At 54.0% G+C, this 26,266-nt stretch overlaps 1 protein-coding gene across 11 annotated transcripts in view; it reads right to left on the bottom strand.

Annotated features, from left to right (window-relative positions):
• Positions 1 to 26,266, bottom strand: part of NFIX (nuclear factor I X) — a 94,565-nt gene that overhangs the window by 42,232 nt on the left and 26,067 nt on the right. For 2 of the 11 annotated variants that reach the window (XM_073887717.1, XM_073887720.1), the window contains exons 1-2: positions 24,762 to 25,326; positions 23,882 to 24,413 (exon numbers count right to left, since the gene is read on the bottom strand). In XM_073887717.1, coding sequence (XP_073743818.1) covers positions 23,882 to 24,413; positions 24,762 to 24,812 — 583 coding nt within the window. In that variant the 5' untranslated portion in view covers positions 24,813 to 25,326. Of the gene's footprint in view, positions 1 to 23,881; positions 24,414 to 24,724; positions 25,329 to 25,407; positions 25,919 to 25,945; positions 26,217 to 26,266 lie in introns of those variants that run through there. The other 9 variants (XM_073887719.1, XM_073887716.1, XM_073887724.1 and 6 more) reach the window with 9 other exon arrangements.

Below are 26,266 nucleotides of genomic sequence, written 5' to 3'. Positions count from 1 at the left end.
GCCAAATGCCCACGAATACAGAACCAGAGAAGCTGCCCTGGGCGACATCCCCTGCAGTTGGAGGCTGGGTGCATAATGAATAAAATGCAGGGCCTCCCAAAGAAGGAGGGCCAGGCTCTGGGGGTAAGAAGTGAGGCAGGAGAAGGCTGCACCAAGTGGGAGGTGCAGTGAGAGCTGAGCTGGGGTGTGAAAGATAGTAGTGTTTGGACAAAGGCAGAAAGAGGAAGGTCGATGGAGAGAAACAGGAACAGAAGCTCAGAGGCAGGGACCAGCACAGCACGCTCAGGGCCGGCAGAGAGCTCCGTTGCTGGAACACGGCGCCAGGGGGTGTGAGGGGAGATGATGCTGGAACCAACAGCAGAGAGTAGACTGTGAGAAATTCCGGGTGCCCACCTAAGCAGGAGGCACCTCTGGGAGATGGTATGACCAGCTGCCCATTCGAGGGTGGTCACAAAACTCTACAGGAGAGAATAATTCCCCTCCTCGGGATATACTCAAGAGAATCAAAAACATATGCCCACGTAAACTACTTGTACACACATGTTCACAGCAGCACTGTTCACAATCGTCCCAAAGGGGAAACCACCCAAGGTCCATCAACAGAAGAGTGGGTTAAAGAGATGTGGTAGATCCACGGTGGGATATTATTTGGCCAGAAAAAGTAATGAAGTCGTGATCCGCGCTGCAACATGGAGGAGCTCCAACGACAGGACGTTCAGTGAAAGAAGCTACGGATAAAAGGCTACACAGTGTCTGATCCCATCGACATGAAATGTCCAGAACAGGCAAATCCATGGAGACAGCAAGCTGACCGGTGGTTGCCAGGGGCTGGGAGGAAGGAGGAGTTGGGACAAACTGCTCATGGGTATGAGGTTTGGGCGGGAGTGATGAGAATGCTCTGGAACTAGACAGAGACGGTGGCTGCACAACACTGAATGCACTAAATGCCACTGAACCGTACACTTTATTTTTTTTTAAGATTTTATTTTTAAGTAACCTCTACACCCCACATAGGGCTGGAACTCACAACCCCTGAGATCAAGAGCCACACACTCTTCCGAGTGAGCCAGCCAGGCGCCCCTGACTTGTACACTTTAAAATAGTGACTTTTATTATGTGAATTATATCCCAATAAAAACCAAATCTGGAAGAGAGGAGAAGAAGCTGAATGTGGAAAGTAACAACGGTGGTGAAGAGGCAGGGATTCAGAGCCACCACAGAGCCACAGTGATTTGGTTGTGCAGGCTCCCAAGCTTGGGTAGCTGGTGACAACCCCAACCGAGCCAGGCATGGAATGGATAGAAAAGGGAGGAGCAGGGAGTGTTGTGAGGTCACTATGGATACTCTATCAACTGGCTGTTGGCCCAGGAGCTGGAAGAGAGTTTGGAGAAATCAGTCCTGAGATGAGCCAGGGGGATCGGGGGTGGGGGGGGGGGGGGGGGCAGATGTGTGTGGAGGGGCCAAGCCCCGGGCTGCCGCTCCCTCCTGCATGGCCTCCAGCAAGTTTCTTCTGTCCATGGGGCTCCCAGGCATAACTTGAGGATTAGAATGGTGTGTAGTTCATGGGACTGTCGTGGGCTTCGGTGAGATGGGGCTCAGTGACACTGACAGCTTTACCAATTATAAGGAGAGAAGAGGAGAGTGGGCAGACTCTGGGGAAACCAACCTTTACAAGGCAGACGGAGCCAGAGAACCTGGGCAAGGTAGCTGGAAAGAAAGGAAGCCGCATGCCGCAGGGCAGAGAGGGGGCCCGTCTTACCATGGGTCCGGGGACCAACCAGACCACAGGCAATTGCAGATGGAAAGCCAGGCCTGAGAGAACAGGCCAAGTGGCAAGTTGCTGGGTCCTTGACTAAGGCACACGGGACGTGTGGGCAGGACGGCTCTCATCCACAGCGTCTCCTGATCCCGAGCTTCCACCCTCCTCGCCTGGAGCAACAGCCCTGCCCATGGTGCTGGGCCCGGAGCTCAACACATGGCACCACTCAATGGCTTCTGGCACCGAGGAGGAATTTATTTCCTGGACGAAGCAGCCAAAATCGTTCTGCACCTTTGTTGGCGAGCATGGTGCAGTCGGAGCCGACATTTTCTAACGGGGACGGGGAAGAGCAACTCAAAATGGATTCAGGGAGGGTGTCAGCTGAGGAGCAGCTGAAAGAGAGAGAGTATTCCGTGGTCTGGAAGGCTGATGGCGGGAAAACGGATGTGGCTGAGTTCGTAAAGTCAAGTCCACCAGGGTTTTTAGTGAGATTGCTGTAAGTCAAATCCTGGGATACGTAAGCCACCTGAAGCTTAAAAGGGGCCAATCTAAGGCAACAAGAAGTTTTAGTTTAAAAAAAAAAAAAAGCAGACAAAGGGGTCTGGCTGCCTCAGTTGGTAGAGCGTGCGACTCTCGGTCTCAGGGTCATGAGTTTGAGCCTCATGCTAGGGGCAGAGGTTACTTTTAAAAAAAATCTGGGGGGACACCTGGGTGGCTCAGTCGTTAAGCGTCTGCCTTCCACTCAGGTCATGATCCCGGGATCCTGGGATCCTGGGATCGAGCCCTGCGTCGGGCTCCCTGCTCGGCAGGAGGCCTGCTTCTCCCTCTCCCGCTCCCCCTGCTTGTGTTCCCTTTCTCTCTGTCAAATAAATAAATAAAATCTTTAAAAAAATTTTTTAAATCAATCAATTAATTAACTTAAAAAACAAACAAAAAAAGCACAGGGAGTGGCTTTGCAGACAATTACCTAAGAGACAGCCTCATGTCCAGGGAGTAACGGGCTCCCATTTATGGGTGGAAGACCACCATTGTTCCAGAGAATCTAAGGTGACCCGCTGATGCTGGGGGGGAGGAATAGTTCCCTCCATGACCCAGCTCTCAGGGCCTCAGAGTCCCAGATCCCTGGATTTACAGGCCCACTGTCCCATCCCAACGCTCTGAACAGCCAGCCCAGAACCATGGTGGTACACAGCGGCTTCTTTTCGGATGTTCTCCTTGGCCCTTAAAGGGTTTGGGCCTTGGGCCCTCTCCTGACCAGGGCTCGTGATTTAGGCCAAGACAATGTCCCAGAAGGAAGAGAACTGGGACCCCCAGAAGCCATCCCTCTCCTCTCTCCTCCTTCCCCTTCTCTTCCCCTCTTTCTCTACTCCTGACACTCACACGCATGGGGACGTGCACAGACACAAAAAGACACTCTAGTGCACAGGGATCCGTGTAGAATTAATGCCTCACAGCCTATTTACAGACATTTTACCAAACAAAATATCAACTCCCAATGTTTGACAGGAAGCCCCTCCCCTCTTGTCAGGAGCGATCCCTCCTAAAGGGGGTTCCCAGAGATGAGCAGCAAAAACCCCAGGAAGGGGAGAGGGAAGAAAAGGAGCGGTTACGAGACGGGAGAAGGTAAAATTATAAGGTTGGAGCTGTCAAGGCAAAAAAAAGGGTGGGGGGGAGGCAAAGTGACTCCACTATTAGGGACTCGGTGTGAAACACAGAATTCACAACAGCCGAAAATCTTGGCGCTTTGTCTGTGGAATAACAGAGACTCAGCGCCCAGAGGGCTGAGAGGGCATCAGAAGCCACTCTGCACACAGCCCGGCCCTGCTCACAAGCAGTGCGCATACCCTAAGACATGGGACTGAGTAGTGCCCACAGCCCCCTCGCTCAGCCCCGCAGGCCACTTCCTGCCGCACCTCCTATTTGACCATCCTCTCCTCTCTCCCAAGGAGCACCTTGGAGGGGACCAAAGCTGGAAAGGAAAAGTGGAAACAAGAGTGGAGGCGGGGGAGCAGTGCTCCTCTCGTGGAGGAAGGCTTCCTGTGCCCATCCAGAAGGAAGCAAACTTGGGTTTACTGGTAAGGCCTCTGCGTGCTCTGCTCTGTGCCTCAGAGTAGCGGCTGGGCCAGATGTGCATTCTGTAGAAGCCAGGGTGTGTCTGGTGTCCCTGCAAGATGGGAGCAGGAGGGCACAAAGCCCTTGCGATCCCTGCATGCCTTCCTCCCAACTCCTCCCACCCAGAGGGGCCTGTGAGGCTCCAACAGAGAAAGATGGTCCGAGCGCCTCACTCCCAGGCGCCTCGGGGGGCAATGAGGACATGGGCAGGCGGGCAGTAAGAAAGGGCAAGTGCCCCAATCTGTGTCTAGCTCTTGCTGCCAGGAAAGGGAGGGAGGGGAATGGACAGAAACGTCCACAGCCTGTGGTCCCCTGACACCCACCAGGGGTCACCACACTGGGGTTGTTGGCCCGGGATGCCGGCTCTCTCCCACTCCCGCCTAGGGACAGACTTGCTGAGGTCTCCCACTGTAGCACCAGCGAGTCCTCGGGGCCTTCCTCTGATCTGACTTGCCCATTGCCATCCCTTTCCTCTGCTCTGTCCCAGGTTCCCCACCCTGACACCTCCGACATTGGGACAGGATCATTCTCTGCTCTGGGGGGCTCTACTGTTCATGGTAGGATGGTTAGCAGCATCCCTGGCCTCAGCCCACTAGATGCCAGTAGTGACACTCCCCCCAGTAGTGACGACCAAAAATGTCTCCAGACATCATTGCCAGAAGTCCCCTGGGGATAGAATCTCTCTCTCTCTCTCTCTCTCTCTCTCTCTCTCTCTCTCTCTCACACACACACACACACACACACACACACACACACACACACCCACCACTGGGAGCCTCTGTGCTCTATGATCACCTGTGTCCTCTGCTACGAGCAGGTCACACATGGCTCTGGGCTGACACAGACCGGGTGCTTCTGTGCATCCACACAAATCTGTGGGGGGCTGGTGGCTGCGGAGCCCCTTCGGAACTTGTCAGCCCCATCCTGACAAGTGCCACCATGTCTATGCCTGCAAAGGCATGTGCCTTCAGGATGGGGCCCCTGAGGTCAGCGTGCCTGGGGGCCCTCCCCGTCCTCAGCCCTGTTAACTTCCTGTGTCATGCCAGAGCCCACAGTGGGAACCCGGCCCCCCCCCCGCCCCATCGTATGAGCCTGCCCAGCCCCTGGGGAAGGGCTGTTGTCCCTGTGCCATATCAAAACATGGGGCTTTTAATAGCAGCTTCCTGTGGGGCTGGACGCCCTCCACCCCTCGCCTCTCACTCAGCCCTGCTCCTGACGGTGGAGCCATAGCGCCCTGTAATTATGGCAATTGTAATCTCTTTTACTAACAGGTAGATTAATAGCGAGGCAGGTTCACAAAGAGCCCTAGAAAGGAGCTGCTCAGCTGCTGAGCAGGCAGGGAAGGGCCTGACACTTTGTGGCAAGTGCGCACACAGCCTATGCAGACACTTATTCCTGCCCGAAGGGGCGCAGGGCCTGGAGTCTGCTGGCTGTGCCCCTGGGTGACCTGGGTACTCACCGGGTGATGGGGGGGGTGGGGGCAGATGACTGCATTCTCCTTGAGCCTCATGTCCTCATGGGAGCAACAACAGTTGGAACCTCGTGACCCTCAGCGTTTCCCCTCATGTCCCCAGGGTGTGATTCGCACTGACATTTACACACACACTCCAACCCACGCTCATACACAGACACCCACGTCCTGACACTCAAGACACACACGCACAGACACTCCCAGGGTAACACATGCTGAACACTTGCAGAGGAAAAGAACGGACGAAGTTCATAAACACTCAGGCCACCCACGATGGCACGGCCAAGGGCCCTGGAGGCACGGGATGCCTGGCACTGGCGCGTCATGGCTGCTGCCGCAAGAGGAGGAGGGAAGCGTGGCTTCTGTGGACAGGCTGTCCACGACGCTCTCCACGGCTGCACCTCACAGGCCTCCCGCTGGGCCTCAGGGCGCAGCTCCTACCTGGCAGTGCCGGAGGACAGTCAGGTTCTGGGCAAGATGGAGCGCCCAGCAGAAGGGCTGGGGGACAAGAGCTGCCAGAGGTCTGAGATGCTGTCGCCTCGATGGGCCAAAGAGATGTAGAATGTGACACAAGGCCTGGGTTCGAGGTGAGTGAACACACATGTGTGCACACGCAGAGGCAGGGGCACGCGGCAGGAAACAGTGGGGACGGAGCCTGAGGAGAGCACGCTCACACACGCATGCCTCTGGAGACCTGCGGGAGGAGATGGTCCTGGCTCTGCGGTAGGGCACAAGGGGCTGTGTGTCCCAGGCGGTGTGGCTCCGGGGGATGCCATCTCTGGGGCACAGGATGTACGTGTTTGTGTGTGAGTGAGGGTAGAGTCCAGAGCCCAGAGTGAGGGCCTGGCCCTCCCTTAGCCTCCCCTCCAGTCACAGGAGGAATGCACCTCCCCAGGCAGGCCCGGGGTCCTGGCAGCAGACAGCGGGGCTGGCCTCAGGGGTCAGCAGCAGCTGCTTCTTTGGGAGCTCTCAGGGCCTGCACCTCAGCGGGGGTGCTGGAGGGGTTGCCACCATGCAGATGCTGTGTCCAGCTCCTGCTCACTGCCAGGCAGTCCCAGGGCCCCCTTGCCAGTTCCTGGCCCAAGGAAACCGACACCGCCACGCCAGGACTCTGAGGACCCGTCCCGTGCCAGCAGAGCTAACAGAGTGGGGCCTGGGGTGACGTCCACGAGTAGCTCTCACCGTGGACGACAGCATGTGTCCTTTGGGGACATGGGAGCTGATGCAACAGACATACAGCCAGGACAGGGATGGGAGGGTGGGCTCATAAAAAGTGCATTTGGGGATGCCTGGCTGCCCCAGTCAGTAGAGCATGCAACTCTTGATCTTGGGGTTCTGAGTTCAAGCCCCACACTGCAGGGTAGATTGTACTTCAGTTTTTTTTAAAAAGGGCATCCCGATGTAATATGTACATGATGTGTGTGTGATGTGTGTAAGTGATGGGAGTGTCTTTCTGGGGCCCTGGGTGGCATGAACGGGGTACAGCTGAGGATGTGGACAGAAAAACCCTCACGCATTGTCTGCAGGAGCCAGATTTCCAGACAGCAATGTAACAAGCCATATGAAGCATCTTCTGAAGAGCCTGTACCCTTTGGTGATTCAACTGCTAGGAAGTCTTGTCTGAAGTTCATACACATAGCTACCGAGCTTGGTGCATCAGGGTGTCCATCCCAGCAGAATGTACAACGTAAAGGCTTCTTCACAGATGAGGGATGACATCAACTCTCGCATGCTAAAGTCTCATGCAGCCATTTAAAAGGCATGTTTGTATTTTCTTTACTTTTATTTATTTAAGTAATCTCTACATCCCATGTGGGGCGTGAACTCATGTCCCCGAGGTCAAGAGTCTCACACTCTTCCGACTAAGCCAGCCAGGCACCCCTTTGTATTTTTTTTAAATAAGCACTTATTACATTAATAATAAAAGGTAATTTCATTCATTTGTTTATTTATTTAGAGAGCGAGGGTGAGTGGAGGTGGTTGCAGAGGGAGAGAGAGAGAATGCCAAGCAGGCTCCATGCCCAGTGCAGACCCTGACGTAGGGCTCAATCTCATGACCTTGAGATCATGACCTGAGCCAAAATCGAGAGTCACTTAACCAACTGAGCCACCCAGGCGCTCCATAAAAGGTAATCTCTCATTTCCAAAATGAAAACGGAATCGAAGTCATTAGAAACGTTGAGAATTAGGGGAAATGCACTAGGAAAAGATGTTAAACCATCAAAATTTAGTTTTTGAAAAATTGTGATGGGGTAGAATACACGGTGGTATTAAATTTTAAAAAGTAGCACCCGGAAGTGTTTGCACCATAAACTCTAATTTTTAAAAAATTAAATATGCACATGAATAGGTACAAAAAATGCAACAAAAGGTGGTTATATAAGTCGCAGAATGTTGATAATTTTTATCGAACGCCCCCAAGACTTTGTACTTATTTGGTGTTTTTATGATGAATGTGCACTAGTCTTGTAATCAGAAAAATACCTTTCTTAAAACAGTGGACAGATGAGCGACTACATGTATGCGACCGTCACCCCACATCGTAGAAGAACATCATGAGGCAATGGGAAACCACAGCCCTGCAGGTCCATCGGTGTTCACATGGAAATTTCCTGCTGGAGTGGACTCTACGCCAAACGACACAGAGCAAGAAGGAGGGTGACACCCCCAAACCACGGTCACGCTGCAGCACGCCACACTCCTGCAACTGGGCACTAGGGCTGCTTTCCTACTGGACACGGGGTACTTTGGAAAGGAAAGTGGTCTTCAAGAAAGTAATGGGCAGGCACATGGGGCCGGAGAAAAGAGGTTCAGGGCCGGGGAGGAAGTAGCTGGCTGGAGGAGCTTAAGGTGGAGAGGGGAGAGCTGGGAATCTAAAAGTCTCAAAAACTAATGGGACCGACTCTGAAGTCTGAGATAAGCAAAGGGGCAGCAGCAGCCAGAACAGACTTTGGGATCGGCTCAGCCAATGTGTGAGAAACACACTGTTCACATTCCTTTAATAATTTATTGTTAAGAACCACATCCAGCCACCAGAGCTGGGTGCACATGTACCAGCTGGGGGACGGCAGCCATCTTGGACCGGGGAGGCTCGGGCCAGAGGGGTCTCCAGGAAGGAGAGGGCTGGAAGAGCCAGCCATGAGTCTGCATCCCCACAAGGGGCCTGGAGGCCAGGGCTTCTGAGGAAAGAAGAGGGGGGCAGGGCGGGGGGGTGCCTCTGAGCCAAAGGTAAACAATCCGGATGCCTGATGCTCCGTGCACAACACTCGGGGCTGCATCTTCCCAACGCATGCTACGGGGCATCTAGTAGGTTAGCGGGGTGGAGAGGATCTGACAGGGGAGGAGATCCTGTCCCGGGTGAGCTGGGCAGCCTCACAGGCTGCCTCTGCAGAGGACATGGACTCCGGGGACCATGTGCCTGCTGCAAGGCCGGAAGGGGGGCACCCCTTCCGGTCTTGCAGGGCTGGCCAGAGAGAAAAGAGAGAAGGCCTGGGGGTGGGGGCAGGCTGAACCAGGGCCGACGGCCCACCCAGCGGTGGCCCCTCTAACAAAGGGCCAGGGGAAGGAGGGAGCCAGGAAGAGGGCTGCTCTTTCCCTATCTTCCTGACACCTCAACTGCCATAAAGCAGAAAAAAAATTTCTTTTGAGAAACTAAGTCGCTTTCAACCCATTAACCCACAGCTTCTCACTTGCCCGCCACATTCCTTCCAGCCCTCCAGAAGCTCCTACCACTCCTCGTGTGTCAGAATTCTCCCCTCGTGATGCCTATTCGGCACACTGGCTGCTGTCCCCTGCCTTCACTCCCTTCCTTCACCAGCCCCTTTTCTGATTTTTACACCATTCTGTGCCTTGGTGTCATTGCAGGGATGGGCGCAGGCTACTTCCCATCTGAAGATAATTCGATAGTCAAAGTGGGTTTTGGGGGTTGTGCAAGACTATACACTGGGCAAGAGACAGATGCGACGGCAGAGAAAACACAGTCCTAGTTCCGAGATTTCAGAAGCAGAAACCCTACAAAATCAAATGCAAAGTGTCACAGGGAAACAAAATTACCTAGCTACCAAGGAGCCTGGGGTCGAACTTGCGTTCAAATGGGGCCTCACCTGGCTGACTGTTCACTTCTGCTGCAGACTCTCCAGAGGTGCCTATCTCCTAATGAGACACATAAAGGCAGGACTTGCCACCATGGGATCATGCAGCCTCTCCCAGAGAGTGTGTGCCAAGGAGGCCAACACACGCCTCTGCCCACAGTCCACAAACCGGCGAGTGGGGCTCTGGCACACCAGGGGCATCCCTGCAGCCAGAGCGCTTTGTTGGAGAGGAACACAATTCAAGAGACCTTGCCAAGCCAGGCTGGCATCTGAGTAATTATATTAATGAATCTCTGAGTTACAAAATCTAATATTAAATGGTGGCTTCAGGACCATCATCCTCAGTTACTGACCCACGTGGCCGAACACTCCTGGGCAGCAGCATGGCTTAAACAGACCAGGCGTGTGTGTGTGTGTGTGTGTGTGTGTGTGTGTGTTTATTTAATGTGTGTGTGTGTGTGTGTGTTGTTTAATTTAAAAGAAATGCTTGTATTTGAAACTGTGCCCAGAGATCTGTGTGCCGGGCCCACTTTATAAACCACAATACCATAAATAAGTGAGAGAAATCTGGCCCATCCTCGGGGCAGGGGCCTCTCATTTGGCCATATTCTCGGGCTGGCAATACCCTGAGGATTACTACTCCATGGAGCAGTGGCCTTTGTGTTTGAAGCCAGCACTGCTCCCCACAGAGTTCCCCTTGGCGTAGCAGGCAGGGCCTTGCTTGCAGACTTGTGGGCCCTGCCTCCCCAGTCCATGCTCATTAGCTATCTCGATCCCAAGTCCAAACTCAAAAGTTGAGCTCCACACACATGAGGGGCAGCCTGCAGCCCAGCTGATCCTCCCATTCCGGCCAACTACCCGGTGCAGACCAGACCAGCGAACCACCATATTGGTCATCGTCTGTGGGCCCCCTCCCAGCAGAAACAATGACCCAACTGGCCCCACCATGCGTGTGGTCAGGGCCAGAGGGCAGTAAGTAAACTACAGCCAGGTAGTAAACTAAACAGGCACTCAACACAGGTGAGAAAGAAGGTGCTAAACTCTCCAGATCACCTTCCCTGTACACATGCAAAATGCAATCTGCTACAAATGACATCGGGTAAACCAGATCCTGTGAACTCCACATGCCAGAATAGGATGCAGCTCCCTCACCTGTTCCACTGGTAAAGTCTCTTTGGAGTGGCAGAGTCCTGCCTAGTTGCTGGGTCTGGGAGTGGGCTGCTGAGGAAACAAGTTCTGGCCCCGGACCCAGTACACTCGGGGGACCCCTTGGGCCAGCAGCCACAGGGGCCTGCTCAGGTCTACACGGGAAGTGCTTGCCTGAAAGGCGAGGGAAGCAGGCAGCTTTTGCCTCTTGGAAACTCTTTGATCAGCAATAAGGGATTGCCGTTTAGTGATCTCTCCATTATTGTTCTTTTGTAATAACAGGCAAAAGATCCACACCAGCACCAGGCTGCCTAGCAAGGGCTTACACTCAGCACCGTCTTAGCTGTAAAAGCCTCTGAGCTTTGAGAGGGGAAAAACCCTCTCAGAAGCCCCATGATTCCCTAGAAAAAGTCTCCCGGCCCTAGAGCTCTACACATAACCAAGCAAAAGCACAGGAAATAGAGCTGCAAGTAATGCAGAGAGGAGGCGGGGTGGGGGCTCTCTGCTGGCAGAGGCAAGGGCTGTCTTGGGGAGAGGCACAGAAGCTCTGCTTACTCTCTCCCTGACATCCCTCCCCACCCCCCGGCAGGGCTTCTCGGCCTCACCACCTAGTGATGTTTGGAGCCAGATGATTCCTTGTTGAGGGACTATCCCGTGCACAGGCCCCAACTCGCTAGATGCCAACAGCATCCTCCCTCGGTTGTAAGAACCAAGTGTCTATAGACATTGCCAAATGTTCCCTGGAGGCCGCAGTCACCCCTGGTTAAAACCACTGTTCTAGGGTGACCAACCATCCTGGTGTGCGAGGGACAGAGGGATTTCCTGGGACAAGGGACTTTTAGTGCTGAAACCAAAAAACTACTGGTCATACTGTGACAAGATGGTCACCCACCCTTCCTTCCTCCCAACTAACCTCAATCCCGCTACCTGCCAACAAACAGATTTCTTCCTCGGGAATGTGAAGAGTAGCTCTTCACCACCCAATAGGAAACTACGTCTCATACACCGAAATAGATGACATCCCACCCCAGAGCTTCTTCTGGGGCCAAAATATTATCCCTGTCTCCTGTGTCTTCCCAGGCGCCATCTCCCAGTGCCATGACTTCCAAAAGGCTCTCTGAGACACGCTCCAAATTGCTCACATACTTCTTATATTACTAAGGCCAAAACTGGCCTAAAACCTCTGGTAGGGAAGCAGTCCCGCCCTGGGGGGACATGACTGGGGTGCGGAGTTCTGGTTTGCCCGTCTTCAGCTGCCCTTCAGCTGGTGGCCCCAGAGCCATGAAGAGGTCACCTGGGAGAGGGAAGAATGGAGACCACGGGCTCCCCCATTCTCCCTAACAGGCAGCTTGAGTCTCGCCCAACCTGCTACACACAAGGAGAGGCCCTGAGACTCTCTAAAGAAGAGATGAAAGAAAATGGTGTTTTCTGCCCTGGCACTGGTTGAACACCTAAGGGTAGAGAGCCTGTCTCACCCCTGCAGCCCTCCAGCCAGGGGACCCCACCCTGCTCAGCCCCATGCACAGTACCCCCGCCCAGCTTTCTAACCATTTGCCTCCTCCCTTTAAAGGCCTCTCTTTGCTTGGTCCCCCAGGGAGCGTTCCTATTACTATGGAAACAGTGATGTCATGTGGTCGGGTGGGGCTGCAGGTCCCTCCCACCACCTCCTAACTAGGTACCATGTCTGCCTACGTCACCACTCAGAAATTTATAGCCCAGTGCCGGGTATTTATAAGGTGGCTCTGGTGTGACCACAGATTCAATGCAGGGCTGGCAGCTATTTATAGCCAGAGAATATACACTTATTACACACACACACACACATACACACACACACACACACACACACACCCTGTATTCTGGGCCACGTGTTATATAACTGCCATTATGCAATAACACCCATTATATAATAATTATGCGCTAATGGGGATATAATCTGCAGGCATAATAAGGACACACTCCTCAAAGGCTGCACTCAGTCAGCCTCCTGCAGGCCGCCTCCAGGGATCTCCTGATATCTCTGCACACTCCGCCCACTCCAGAAGAGTCACCAGGTGTCACCCTACTCCCGGCTGTCATCTGCAGCTTCCCCTAGACCAGCTGACCCAGCCGCAAAGCTCTCTCCAGATTCCTTCTCCCAGTCCTGTCCCTGCCCCTGGCCTGGAGAGAACACTCTTCTCTCTGCCATATCTTTAAGCCCAACACAAAGAATTATGATGGGATAAATCCCGGAAGGCTGAGGCACACTTCACCCCTCATTTTTTTTTAAAGACTTTATTTATTTATTTGAGAGAGAGCGAGAGAGAGCACAAGCCGGTCGGGGGTGGGGGGTGGGGGGGGGGAGGAGCAGAGGAAGAAGCAGACTCACGGAGCAGGGAGCCTGACCCGGGACTCAGTCCCTAGTCTCCAGGATCATGACCTGAGCGGAAGGCAGATGCTTAACCAACTGAGCCACCCAGGCGCCCCCATCCCACATTTTAAGGAAGGAAAAAAGCAGCAGCCGCCACCAACCCTGGAAGGAGCCCGTAGGGTCTAGAAAAGCCTCTAGGATGCCAGGCTAGTTGACGAAGAGTCTACCCCACGCAGAGGCTCACTCTGGCCCTCCAGGAAAGAGCTGGGAAGCTGGCTCCAGAGAGGAGAGGCTGGGGCCAAGCAGGCCACTTCTCAGCGGCCCCTCCTTCCCTCATGCCCCAGCCACACCCCCACTCCCGTGGTGGCTGCGCCTTTGGCGAGGGGGGCGGGGGGGGGGGCTCAGCGTGGGCGGGGCCCAGGCCCTGACTGCCACCATCCGGGTTACAGAGCCAGGGGAAATGCCCCTCGACAGGATCTTGGCTGCTCAGACACTAACGCACATTCTGCTGGTCACCCAGCCTCCAAGAAGGACAAGCAAAAACTGTCACCTCGGCGAGAGGACAAGGACGTCGGCTCCACACACGGGGTGACGGGGTACATGGGTGGAATGGGCAGGGAATGGGAAAAGTCAAGACCACAGTGGCACTCCCTGGACCCGATTCAATTAGCCCAAACATACCATCTGCTCTTAAAATAGGTATCTCCATATTTAAGTTATTTGATCTACAAATCGATGAAAAACATTAGAAGAACCTACACAGATCAGGGAAGTGAGTTTCTCTCTGGCACAGGAGGGTTGTCTGGAGAGGTTGTCTGTCTCTTTCATTTCTCTATTGTTTGAATTTTTTAGAAAGTGTGTTTTACTACTGTAATAAAAAAAAATCGAATACATCATTTAAAAAGAGTAGTGCTGAGGCTCAGGCGACACTTCCGGTCTCTGCATCCCACCATGCAGAAACAAACGTCTGCTGCTCTTCGGGGTCTGGGATGGCCCTGACGGCGCCACTAGCTTGTTACATAGGCCTGGGTCCGCTGAATCGCAGATCCCCTGCTCTAGTCCCCAGATGAGCAGCCCCAGCACACAGAGAGACCCCGATGCAAGATATTAGGAGGGACATTTGGGAGGAGACTCTTAGATGGACTCCTGATTCTCATGAGGGAGAGGAGCCCCCAGATTGCTTCAGCCCAGGCTCCTGCTGCCCAGAAGGGGAAAATGACATAGGACATGCAGGGGAACAGCCGGGGCTCAGAGGTTCTGTTGCCACACGACTGAGAGGAGAGGCAAGAAGTAAATGCGGGCAATGTTCTGTCTGAATCCCTCTGTTTCTTCCAGGCCAGAGGCTCTCAGCTGGGGCAATTCTCTCCCCATGGAAATGTCTGGAGGTATTTTGGTTGTCACACCTGGGGTGGGGTGTTGCAACTGACATCTAGCAGGTAGAGGCCAGAGATGTCGTTAACCACCCCACAACACACAGGACAGTCTCCACAACACAGAATGGTCTGGTCCAAAAGCCAACACTGCCGTGGTTGGGAAACTGCTCTACAGGAGCTGTTGTCAGTGGTTAAGAGGTTATGTCCCTCTCTCACTAGCCACAGAAACAGGAAAATCTCTAGTATGGGCTAGCCTCTCCCTACAACCCCACCCCTCCACATGTTGGGAGAGTTTTTATGTACACAGACCCAAAGTTTTCAAACTTTAAGAAAGGGGTAAGGGCAAGAGTTTACGTGAGGGAGCATAAGAGACCATGTAGAGAAGATTACTGCAAAACTTCCAGCAATCATCTGGTTAATTAGGATAATTACATTCATTTTTATTTCAAACACTGATTCCAAGCAGACTCCCAGGAAAAGGGCGTGACAGAGCAAGGATCAGGCTGCCTGGCCCCAGGCCTGGACTTCCTCCCCACTCTACCTGCCCTTCCCCATACTCCAGGGAGGGGTGCCAAGAAGCCGAGCTGGCCACGGCAGGGTGAAGACATTGAGTGGACCTGACCCGACCTGTATCATGCTGCCTCTCAGGTCGGAGGCAGGGGGCCAGCTGGTGGGGAGGCCAGTGTCAAGGACAGGCCAGGTGCCCGATCACTGTCTCCACCCCACGTGCTCAGCAGCTGGGGGAGCCCTTGAGCTGAGCCACAGGCTAGGCTCCAGCTCCACCGTCTCAGCTCCTAGAGAGCAAGGGAGACCATGGGGACCCACACAGCTTTCTCCTCTGAGACTCCACCAAGGCCAGCAATCCCCATGAAGTTCAAGGAGCAGCAAGGCCCACAGGTGGAAGTGCTCAGTGACCTGGATCCTGGGGTCCTTCTGCCAGAAACTCATCTTGTGACCTGAGTGCCTTGACATCTCTGTACTTGGGTTCCCGTCTCTGTACGGGCCCGGGGATAATAATACCTGCCCTGCTATATCACTCAACCATTGTGAGGAGGGAATCAGCTTCTGGCGGCTGAAAAGGCTCAGCCAGCTGACAAAAACCAGGTAATGCCTCACTGTCTTTCAAGACGTGGTTCAAACAGGTCATCTTCTAGGAAGACTCCCAGGCCCCCCGGGTCTGATCACTGATCCCCCCCACCGCACACAGAGACCACTGTGTGTCACCTCAGCACAAACACGTTCAGCCAGGAGCACAGATTTAAAACCAGAATCGGTGTGAGAATTTGGGTGGTTAACACATAGACAGGACTCAGCATGGTGCCTTAGCCATAACTAGACCTTTGATGGAAAAAACGGAATTAAGGCAGGGGAGGGAGAGCAGGGGTGTGCCCCTTCCTCCACTGGACAGGGAACAAGAAGTTGTTGGGATCCTGAACAAATGGGTGCCCCTTAAGTTATTGGATGTCCCCCAAATAACAGTGAACAATGGCCCTGACCTGGGGCAGTAGCATGCCAGGTCATCATTAAGACATCAAAAGTGAGGACAAGAGCCAGAATATCCCCTCACACACACACACACACACACACACACACACCAACAGATAGGCCACAGTGGCTGGGGGGGGGGCAAGTCACTTGGGAGACAAGCCCACAAAGAGCAACCCCAAAATATTTTTTAATCCCCAAAGGGCCAGAAAATCAGTTAGTAGATACCCATACGGACAAAGTAAAAAACACAGGCACCCAGGGGGTAAGGCCCAGTGCAGCCAAATCTCCCTGCTGCAGCCCCTCTGCCTGCTGGGACCCTCTTCTAATGCCAGCAACCCCTCGGCTCAAACATGCTTAAAATGGCGACAGCGGCCTGTGGGGCCGGCGTTTGTCGTGCTGTTTTCCACGGTGCCCTTGGTGCCAAGAAAAACCTATCATCAGAAATGCCATCAGCTATATTTATCTATCTCTCAGCCCCCCAGCCTCCTCCTCCCGTCTGCCAACCAGGCCCTGCGGAGCCCCCTCACCCAGTGGGCATACTTCCCTGTTGCTGACGCCCGTGACCACCTGCCCAAGCCTCACTCTCCAGCACTCCCTTCCTGAAACAACCGATGGGCTGCACCTCTTCTTACTGCATGCTGGGATGCACCCACATGTGCTTAAAGTATGCACCCCGACAGGCACCAGTCTGGGTGCCTCTAGTCCCAAACCGCTGGCGAGGGCAGCCCTCTGTCTCATTTCAGCCTCAGCTCCCTGTCCTCAAAGTCCTCCAGGAGCCATGGGCCGTGACCTCTGGGAGGGGCACCCATGGCTGCAGCGCCTCACAAACCAGCCATCACGGAGAGACAAGAGGTATGGGGTGGGGTTTGGAGGCCGGTGGCGGGGCGGGGGGGGGGGGGGGCAGTGAGAGAGCAAGCCTGGGAGGACGGGGGCTTGTCCCAGGCCTGTAGGAAACAGGACGCCAGGCTGCTGGGTAGATTTGTCACCCCTCCATTTCATTCCCTGACGGAGAGTGGGGAGCCCCAGCCTGTATTTGAAGACACTTAGAATTTCTGAGGAATGTGCGTGCTAGAAGGATCCCCACTCCCTTCTCATCCAAGAGGGAATCTGCGACACTAAAGGGAAAATGGCAAAGTCAAGGTTCAGGACTACTCAAATCGTACAGCTGTGCCAAGGCCTCTACTAGGATGTCCGCGGCTAACATGGGAATGTCCTTTAGTGCCAGGCATGTCAGACCTTTCCCTACCCAAGCAGTGGGCTCTAACCTAACCCTTCCCACCCTGGGGCCTAGCACGGGATGTTTGAAGGTGAACCAACGACCATATCCTAAGCCCCACCCTTCCCCCTCTTGCTTGGTGGGGGCAGCCCCCACATCCCCTGTCAGCCCTCTCCCCAGAAGACCACCCATCATCGTCTTCCAAGCCCCCAACTCAGGAAGGAGTTCCAGGGAACCGACCCCTCTGAGAATGAAGCAACCCAAATAAAAATTTTAAAACCCAGAAGCTCTTTCTCTCCAGCCCCCTCCCCCTCCACTGGCAAATGAAAACAAACAAGAAATCAAAGAGGCCTTTTGTGCGAGCACCGCCGCTGACACGGCTCGGGCCTTTGAAAGGACTTCTGAATCGGACACTGAAGGATAAACTAACTGAAGCGTGGCAGCTCCTGAGACAGGGGAGGGGGTGGGACCGACGGGGCAAAGAGAGAAAGGAGTGGGGAGAGAGCCACCCTCTTCCTTGGGCAGAAGAGGGGATGCTCAGCTGGGCCCTCTCCGCACAGCTGCCACAGGACACCAGAACAGAGGGGGACCGTGGCGCGGCCCTCCGCCCCTCTGGCCCACCCTTCCCCGGAGTCCCCAGGTCTGTGCAACACTAGAAAGTGGCAGAGATGGGCCCTGCCTCCCTCTCCACGGCCCCTGGTGAAGCCTGAGCGGGTCTTCCCTCCCCTCCAGCATGGATCACTGCACATTCACGCCTACAGGACAGCGCTTCTAGAAGTCATCATGAGGCCCTCACCCAAACCCTGCCAGCTGCATGCAGGAGTCTCTCATTCTTCGAAGGGCCTCGCTCACAGTAGGTTCACCAAGTGCGTATTTCATGAATAAAGGAAATTCGACCACCCTGTGGCAGTGCCAAAAAGTAAACAGAATCCTCAGGAAGTCCTTTTGCGTGTCCCTCCTGCTGCAGAGTGGGCCTGTTTCCTCTGGGTGGGTGGTGGAGCACAGCTGGTCACCGTGCTCAGGCGTCCAGGTCCCCTCCGGCTTATTCACAGCCCGCGCTCTGCTGGTTCAAGCTCAGACAAGGGTTGAGTCTTTTTTTCCCCTTGAGCTACAGCTTTCAACTCAGCCAGCAGAGTGGGCACTCCACCAAGACCCCTGTGCATCGCAGCCAGTGCGGACCCCTGGCCGGTTGGGCAGATAGGCTATGGACAAAGGGAACAGGAGCAGATGGTCAAGGGAGTCCTAGAATGAGGCCAAGCCAAAGGGCTGGGTCTGGGCATTTCTGATTTCCTCTTTGGGGTCACATCCCCTCTTGAGGCTAGCCTGAGCCCCCATCACCCTTCCATCCCGCCAAGCAAGGCATTCCCTGTCACATTAACAGAGCACAGGTGGCCTGGGTCGGCTTTACAGGTGTGCAACCTGGACAGTCACACACGCCCCATGCTTGGTTTTAATGTTCTCACTGTTGTCACACTGCAGTCCCTAATCATTTTGCACCAGGAGCCCCGCACCTTCATTTTGCACCGGGCCCCACAAATTACGGAGCTGGAAGGCCCTGCAAATCCTGTGGCTACCATGGGATCTGATCGAGCCTCGAGTTTCTGCGTTCCGTACCAAATGCTCCAGTTTAAGAGGGCCTCCAGGGAGTGGTGACCAAAGTGGCAAGGGCTCGAGGAGCTGAGTCCGGTGCGGGAGGCGGGAGGGACCGGCAATGTTTGGCCTGGAGAAAGGACAGCTTCCTGGGGAGATGGGTGGAAAGGAACCACGACAGCGGGCTTCAGCATCTGAGAGGCTGCCATGTTACAGAAAACTTAGCTCTCACCTGCATCATCCCTTACCAGAAATGAGACTGGCAGGTGAAGGTGATAGGGAGGCAGCCTTGGGCGCACGACGTCCTAACAGCCTTGATTGCGGCAGCTGTGAGCCCCTGCCTGCCCACTCTGTGCCCGTATCTGTTACGTGTTAGCGGCTTTCATCCCTTTAACCATTCTCGGGTTGGACGAACAGAAGAATTTTACAACCGAAGTTGATCTTTGCACAAAACCGACCTCTCCTCGAAGGATGTTCTAAAGGGCACGTTACGTTGGGTTAAAAGATGATCCGTAGATCTTGCTAATCATGTGAATCTGGTTCCTGGGCCCTGCGGTCTCCGCTAGCCCTAGCACCAGATGGTGTTGCCTCAAAGACGCAGACCAGTGGCATTTCTGGGCCTTGAAAAAGGAGGCCGTGGGTGAGGTGGCACAGGGGCCATGCTAGGGGTTAGTCCCCCAAGAGCGCGGCTGGTGCTCCTCCGGCCCCTCCCATGCACTGGCACCAGAGCCACCAGATGGACCGAGCGTCCGGTGAAGACTTCAGGGCATCGCTGGCATCGGCTGCATCTTGGCAGGGCTAACATGGCCGAATGATGCCCTCTACCACCAGGGAGGGACCCAGATGAGGAGTCCTCCCTCGGACCTGAAAACCAGTGCTCACTGTAAAGCCCTGAGCTCTGAAGCAGAGAGCAAAAACCAGGGGACTCTTGTACCTGAGAAGGGTGACCGTGCACTTGAAAAAGTTCACTTAGACAATTCCTTAGGTGCTAATCCACTTCCTATGCTGGGTAAGGTCCAGCCGTCCCAGGACCTGGAAGTGAGGAGGGAGGCAGAATCTCCTTTCAGAACACTGCCCTGAACAACCCAAGGGAGCACAGGCTGCGGAGTCCAGACAGAGAAACCCTACGGGACAAATGACCCAGGTCCTTCAATAGCAACAACCCAAAAACTGCCGGAAAAGAAACCAAGATGGAGGAGGAGGACCACGTAGAGGTTATGAGTCTTGAAAGACCTATCGACCCATCGCAGTGTGTGCACAATTTTTTTTTTTTTTTTTTTTTTAGAGCTCTACGCCCAACATGGGGCTTGGACTCATGACCCTGAGATCAAGAGTCGCATGTTCTACCGACTGAGCCAGCCAGACACCCCTGCGTGCACCTGATTCCAATTCTGATCCTGACCTAGACAAACCAACAAAATTAGATGATTAGGGAAACGTAAACACTGACTAGCCCGACCAAACTAAAGAAACTAAAGAAATTATTTTTAGGTGTGACAGTGACATTGTGGTTATGTTCTTCACAACTCCTTATCTTTAGAGATGTGAGCAGATATATTTACAGATGAAAAACTACAATGCCTGGATTTTCTTCTAAACGACACAGCATGGGTGGGCAGTGGGGGGTATGGATGAGTCGAGACTGGCCATAAGCTGGCAAACTACTGGCACCAGTGAAGGGGGCTCCTTCTACATGTGAATTTCTCCATAATGAAAAAGCAGAGATAAAGGAAAGAACCACCACCCGAATATCTGGACTTCACGGGCCTCCACTGCCATTTCCATTCAGTAAAGCATTTTATTATTTTCAGATTTTCTTTTTAATTTTTAAGCAATCTCTCCACCCAACATGGGGCTCGAACTCACAACCCGAGATCAAGAGGCACGTGCTCTACCAGCAGAGCCAGCCAGGCACCCAGATTTTTCTATTTCCTAGGGCCGAAGCCTAGGTTAGGGCAGGTCTGAAGATACCAGTTCACCTTCAGGGCTCCGTGGAAGGTTTGGAAAGAGTCTAGCAGCACTTCCAGACCAGCGCAGCCATCCTTCCCCACACAAGCAGAGGCCTCCTGGACCCGCGCTCCCAGCCTATCTTCAACCGCCTGCCATAGGGCAACCTCTTTGGATGGAAGGACATCACCAGGGATACACCTCTCCTCCCCATGACAGTGCTCTCTGACCCTGAGCTGCCTCAACGTTCCCTCCTAAATGGGACAGACACATGGCGAGACTCCTTCCCAGCAGGAAAGCTAACCCTCAGGGAGGCCGTAACACACTCTGGGCGGTCTTTTGGACGCCGCACACTGGGAGTGGAGCTCCAGACATCACACACACATGTCCTAGATTCCCTCTCCAGCCATGGCTCCTCTCGAAGCTTCATGTGGGGCAAAATAAGAGCACGCAAGGGCCACGGATGACGACGGCACTTGGAGGTAAAGCAGTGCCCCCACGCTTTGCACTGTGTCAAATTCACTTGTTGTCACACCCGGCACCACCACCTCAGCCCACACTGGTCCTTCAGCCCAGTTTTAAGGGAAGAAAAAGACTTCTTTTAGAATCCACGGCAACTCTTGTCTGAGCCCTTGCCACCCTAGCCCCCACTCCCAGGTTCCAGGGCGGGGAAGGAACAAGTGGCAGCCTGCTGAGGACATCGGAGTGCACGGGCATGGAGAAGGCTGTGCTGTCACATCGATGCTGTTTGGGGAATTAGCCAGGAGAAGACATTTTCTAGCACACTGGGGTGGCTTGGGGGCAAAAGCCATGCCTGCTCCTTGCATTCTTGAGACCATCTACCCCAGGCCCACGGGTGGCCCGTGCTGCAATGACTCACCCCTGCTCCCGCAGTGAGGCACGTCTGAATTAAAGCAATTCCAGCAAGAAATCCTACCTTCGTTGAAACTATCTGGAGTCCAGGGAGCCGGAGTAGAGATGAATTATTTAAAAATGTCCTCAGTTGTCCACTCAGCTTTTGTCAAGGAACTGGACCTCAGCCGGGACAGAAATGGCTGCGGTCGCATTCGATGGGGCATGAATTCGCTCATATTCCTGGGCAAGTGATCTCACTATAGCTGGGGGGTGGGCGGGGATGCCTCCCTTCTCCCGACACCTGCCTGGTCAGTCCAGGAGCCAGGAGGCTGGCCACAAACGGTCTCCATCACACACACTTCATCCTACCTCAGCCCCATGCTGGCAGCAGTCAAGAATTTGGCCTAAAATAAAAGAGGAAAGGGAAACAGCTCGGCTACGGGGATCTAGCTAAAGAGCAGGGTAGGAGGAAGCCAGAGAAAGATGAGTACTGATTTCCATCTCAGAGGCCCTAGTTCTGAAATCAGAAGGTACCGAATCCCCTTGCAGAAGATCTATCTGACAGACACAAACTCAAGGCTCCAAGCTCCCCACCGGCTACCTCCAGCACCACCAGGCACACACCCTCCCCATTCTAACTTGCTGTGTAGACAGAGAATGAGAGGATAACTTTTCAAATTTTTCTTTAGTCTCATTTCCAGAAAGAAAAAGGACGAACAGAGGAGAGGACTGGCAGTTAGGCATTCTTCATGAGGGGTCACGATAGTCACACGGGGCCAGGTGCAGGCCTAGAAAGATCCATGGAGGGAGCAATGGCTTCGGGGGCCAGGGCAAGGGGGGCAGAGGTTGTCCACTGCCTCCAACCAACCACCAAAGCCACCTCTCTGAATGAGAGAGAAGGTGACTGCGTAAGGAGAGAGGCCTCCAACAGCACCTTTTCCTCCCCAGAGTTGTCCAACATATAAACCCTCAGTGCTAATCCTAGTAAAGGTTACCTTCCTGAGGCAATGCTAAAAGCTCCCCAAAATTTCATCTCTGGATTAAGTCATACCACTCTTCCCAACTTCCCAAACAGGCAAGGGAGTGACCACAGCAGAAAAGTGAGTTGCTTTTCTTTTTTATGAATGAACAGGAAGGAAGACACACACACACACACACTTGCGGGAAAGAACATTCACCAGAGTTGAAGTTAAGCCACATTCTGTTACATTTGCATAAAGAGAGAAAGAAGGGAAACAAGGGGGAAAAAATACCGGAATGGTGGAAAGGAAAAAACACACACACACACACACACACACACACACACAGAGAGAAAAAGGTTTGGTAGCCCTCTCATTACAAGTTGGTTGGGCATAATGTAAACACACTTCTGCCTTGCTTAATCACAGAGTGCCGCCCGTTTAGGTTTCAAAGGCGGCAGTAAATTGGGCGTAGCTGAGTGGAGGCTAAAAATTAACCAGCCATCTCTGTTTCAATTTGTAAGAAAACAAAAGCGGAAAGAAATTATAAAAAGGGAAAGGGTGGGGGGGGCAGTGAAAGGAACAGAGGAAGAGAACTGCACCACCCCGACCCAAAATGCTGGGTAAACTGGAAAAGCAAAGAGGAGAACTGGAACTACTTGGAACACAAAAGAAAAGGAAAATTTGCAGAGTTTTTGGATTGTTTGTTTCTCTCAGACCACCACAGCAACGACGCTCCTCCCTGCCATGCCTGTGCTGGGGAGAGCCTCTGTGCTTCCCAGCCCAGGGGTGGGGGCTGTGGGCAGCCATCCTGGGGTCTCCCCACTGGAGCCGCACACCGCGGAAGGGAGAGCGCGCGGAATCTCCTGCTCCTTTTCACTTTCTATGAAGTCAAACGACTTTCCTACTCTCTGGCAGCCAAATCCCAGCCACAACAGCTCCTGCCTGGGCATCTGGGCCCCAGAATCTGCCTGCCTCTGCCTTCTCTCCTCTTTTCTATTCATTCTGGCTCCTAACCGGGGGTTTTGCACGCCCCTCTCTCCACCGAACTGCTGCCCACCCCGCTTGTGCCAAATCCCGCGTTTCCCTAGGACTTGTGGGGAAGCCGCAGGAAAGTCAGCACCTGGCTCCCGATACTTCTTCTGACTCATTTTAAATCTGAGCAACGAGTGATTTTTGTATGTGTGTGGTAGCGTTCATCACCAACTCTCACCATTGTGGGTAATTCGGGGGCAGCGGAGCCCCAGTCCTAAGATGAGTCCTCCAAAGAGGGAGATGCACGACAATCCGGTAGGTACCGTGGCAAGGGAGCGAAGGAGGAAGAATGGAGAGGGTGGAGGGAAACAGAAGGGAACGGGGGACATCACACAGGCTGCAGCCAGCCCCCCCCCCCCCCCCCCCCGGCAGGGCAGGCGTGCTAGTCAGGCCCATTGCATGGATCCTTTGGAAAAGAAGAGGAGCGATACACACAAAACAAATGGCGGCAAGTAAAATAAAATGGGGGGGGGGTGGAGAGTGACCTACCTGGAGTGTGGACAAAGTAAGCCAGATAAAGATCCAGTTCTTTGATTGTGACTCCAATGTGATGTGGCTGGACGCAGAGGCCGGGGTTCGAGCACTGGGGCGACTTGTAGAGCCGCTCCCCATCAGTACTTTCCAGGGGGATCCCCTTAAACAAAATCACCATGACCAGGTCCAGCCGCCACACCTTGTCGGCCTGGCGCAGGCAGTCAATCCGCCGGATCTTGCCCTTCTGGTCGGGGTTGGAGAGCACGCAGCAGGGGGGCTTCTTGCCGGTGATGGTCAGCACAAAGTCCTCTCGGAACTCAGGCCGGATGTCTTTGCGCAGCTTGGCCAGCAGCCGGGATGCCCACTTCTGCTTGATCTCGGGCTTCTCGCCCAGCAGCTCGTCCTTCACCGCCCGCTCCTCGTCCTTCGACATCCGCTTCTCGTGCTTCTTGAAGTACTTGCGCTTCCGCGCCTGCAGGTTGAACCAGGTGTAGGAGAAGGCGCGGACGTGAGGCAGCAGCGCCTCGATGAACGGGTGGAACTCATCCTGCAGGCGGCAAGCCGGGAGCATGCGGGGCGAGGGAGGACGGGGAGGAGGGGAAGCCGGGGTGAGGGGGAAAGAGAAAAGGAGAAAAGAAGCGTTAGAAGGGGGGCACAAGGAAAACCGCCGCCTCCGCCTCCTCCCCCCTCCCACGACAATTTTCTCTCGTGATTGTTCTACAGAAGTGTGGTCTGGAGCCGCCACCAGCCTCGCCAGCCGCTTGCTCCCATGTCAGCCTCAGCAGCCAGACAGAGGCACCCAGCGCCTGAGCACACACCTATTCTCTCTCTCTCTCTCTCCCTCACTCACTCACTCACACACACGCGCGCACAGACAACGTTGCCGTCCACACACACACGCTGCTGGTATCCCCGCCAGGCTCTGTCGCGCCCATGACATCTCCATGTTCTATCGCTGCCGCAAACTCCTGTCAGCTCGCCCCGGTGCGGGGTCCGGTCTGCACCGACTCCCGTGGACGCCCGGGCTAGGCGTGCGGGGGCCGCCTCGAGTCCCGACACCGGTCGGGTTTTGGCCACCCCCAAAAAGAGAACATGACATCCAGGAGCCAGCGAGGAACCGGATTTGGCATTCCCCTCCCCAAGCTGTTTTCATTCTTTCTCCTGCTCCAATTGGAACGTCCACCACAGCATTTTTTTTTTAAATCAGATCTAAATCCTAAATATGTGATTTCAGCTTTGTTACCGACACCGATACTAATGTTAATCACAGTAATAAGGAACAAAACACTTCTTGTTAGCACAAATAAGGTGGTTGCCTCGGCCACATTAGGGTTAAAAGCTACGTGGGGCGTCCTGCAGCCCCTTCCCCACTGACCCCTTCACCCTCTTTCCCACTCAGTCAGGTGACAGAGGGCTGGGCTCCCGCTTTTTGTTTTTGTTTTCGGTTTTGGTTTTTTTTTTTGCTTGTTTGCTTGTTTGAAGTTTAAATAATAATTGATTTCTGTTTACAAAAATAAAACTGGAAAAAATTAAATAATTACCATTGATCTGAAGCACCCGGCAAAGCCCAACGCCCGATTCTGAGCTTCTGGACTCAACAGAGTTGTGAGTTGGGGGCGGGTGGGGGGAGGGGGGAGGGGGAGGAGCAGGGGAGGAAGGTAAATGTTTTAAAGGGGGTTATTATTGGTGTTCTGGGGAATAGGGGCCGGGCTTGGGTGGATTCTCAAACCCTTCCCCCTCCTCCCCCCTCCACGCTCCATTGCACAGAAGGGGGAAATTAATATTTTTTTTGAAAAGGAGCAAAAAGAAAGAAAGGTCAGGGATAGCAAGCAGAGAGAGGGAGCGAGCCGGTTGCCACACACGCCAGGTAAACAAAAGCCAACAAAAAAATGTTCAATTTCGCCTCCTGTGCATCCTCTTTCAGTTTAAAAAGAGAGAGAGAGAGAGAGAGAAGGAAAATATGCAAAATTTAAAAAATCAAAACCTACCTCCCAATCACCACCCCCAACACACAGCACACCCCACCCCACCCCCCACCCCACCCCACCCCCCCGTGCAAAACAAAACAAAAACAAAAACCAGGAGGGGGAAAGCGGCAGCTGAAGAAAAAGGCTTTCGGCTTTGGCAGCGGCACAGGGGTGTAAACTTCGCGCTGCCTCCCTCCGCCTCTGAGCCTGATCGCAGGCAAAGGGGGAGCTCGCAGATTCCCGGGGAAGAAGACGAGTTCGGACCGGCTGCAGACCGTCGCTGGCAGACGCGTGCAAAAGAGAGAGAGGGAGTAAGGGAGGGAGGGAGGAAAGAAGAGAGAGAGGGAGAGAGCGAGGGAGGACGTGGATGGGATGGTGCTGTGTGTGTGTGTGTGTGTGTGAGAGAGAGAGAGAGAGAGAGAGAGAGAGAGAG

Source organism: Callorhinus ursinus, unplaced genomic scaffold (assembly GCF_003265705.2).
Source record: "Callorhinus ursinus isolate GAN/ISIS: 27379988/994484 unplaced genomic scaffold, GSC_fseal_2.0 scaffold82, whole genome shotgun sequence".
Taxonomy (NCBI): domain Eukaryota; kingdom Metazoa; phylum Chordata; class Mammalia; order Carnivora; family Otariidae; genus Callorhinus; species Callorhinus ursinus.
Note: the sequence above shows the minus strand (reverse complement) of the source record. Positions and strands in the feature narration are given on the sequence as shown.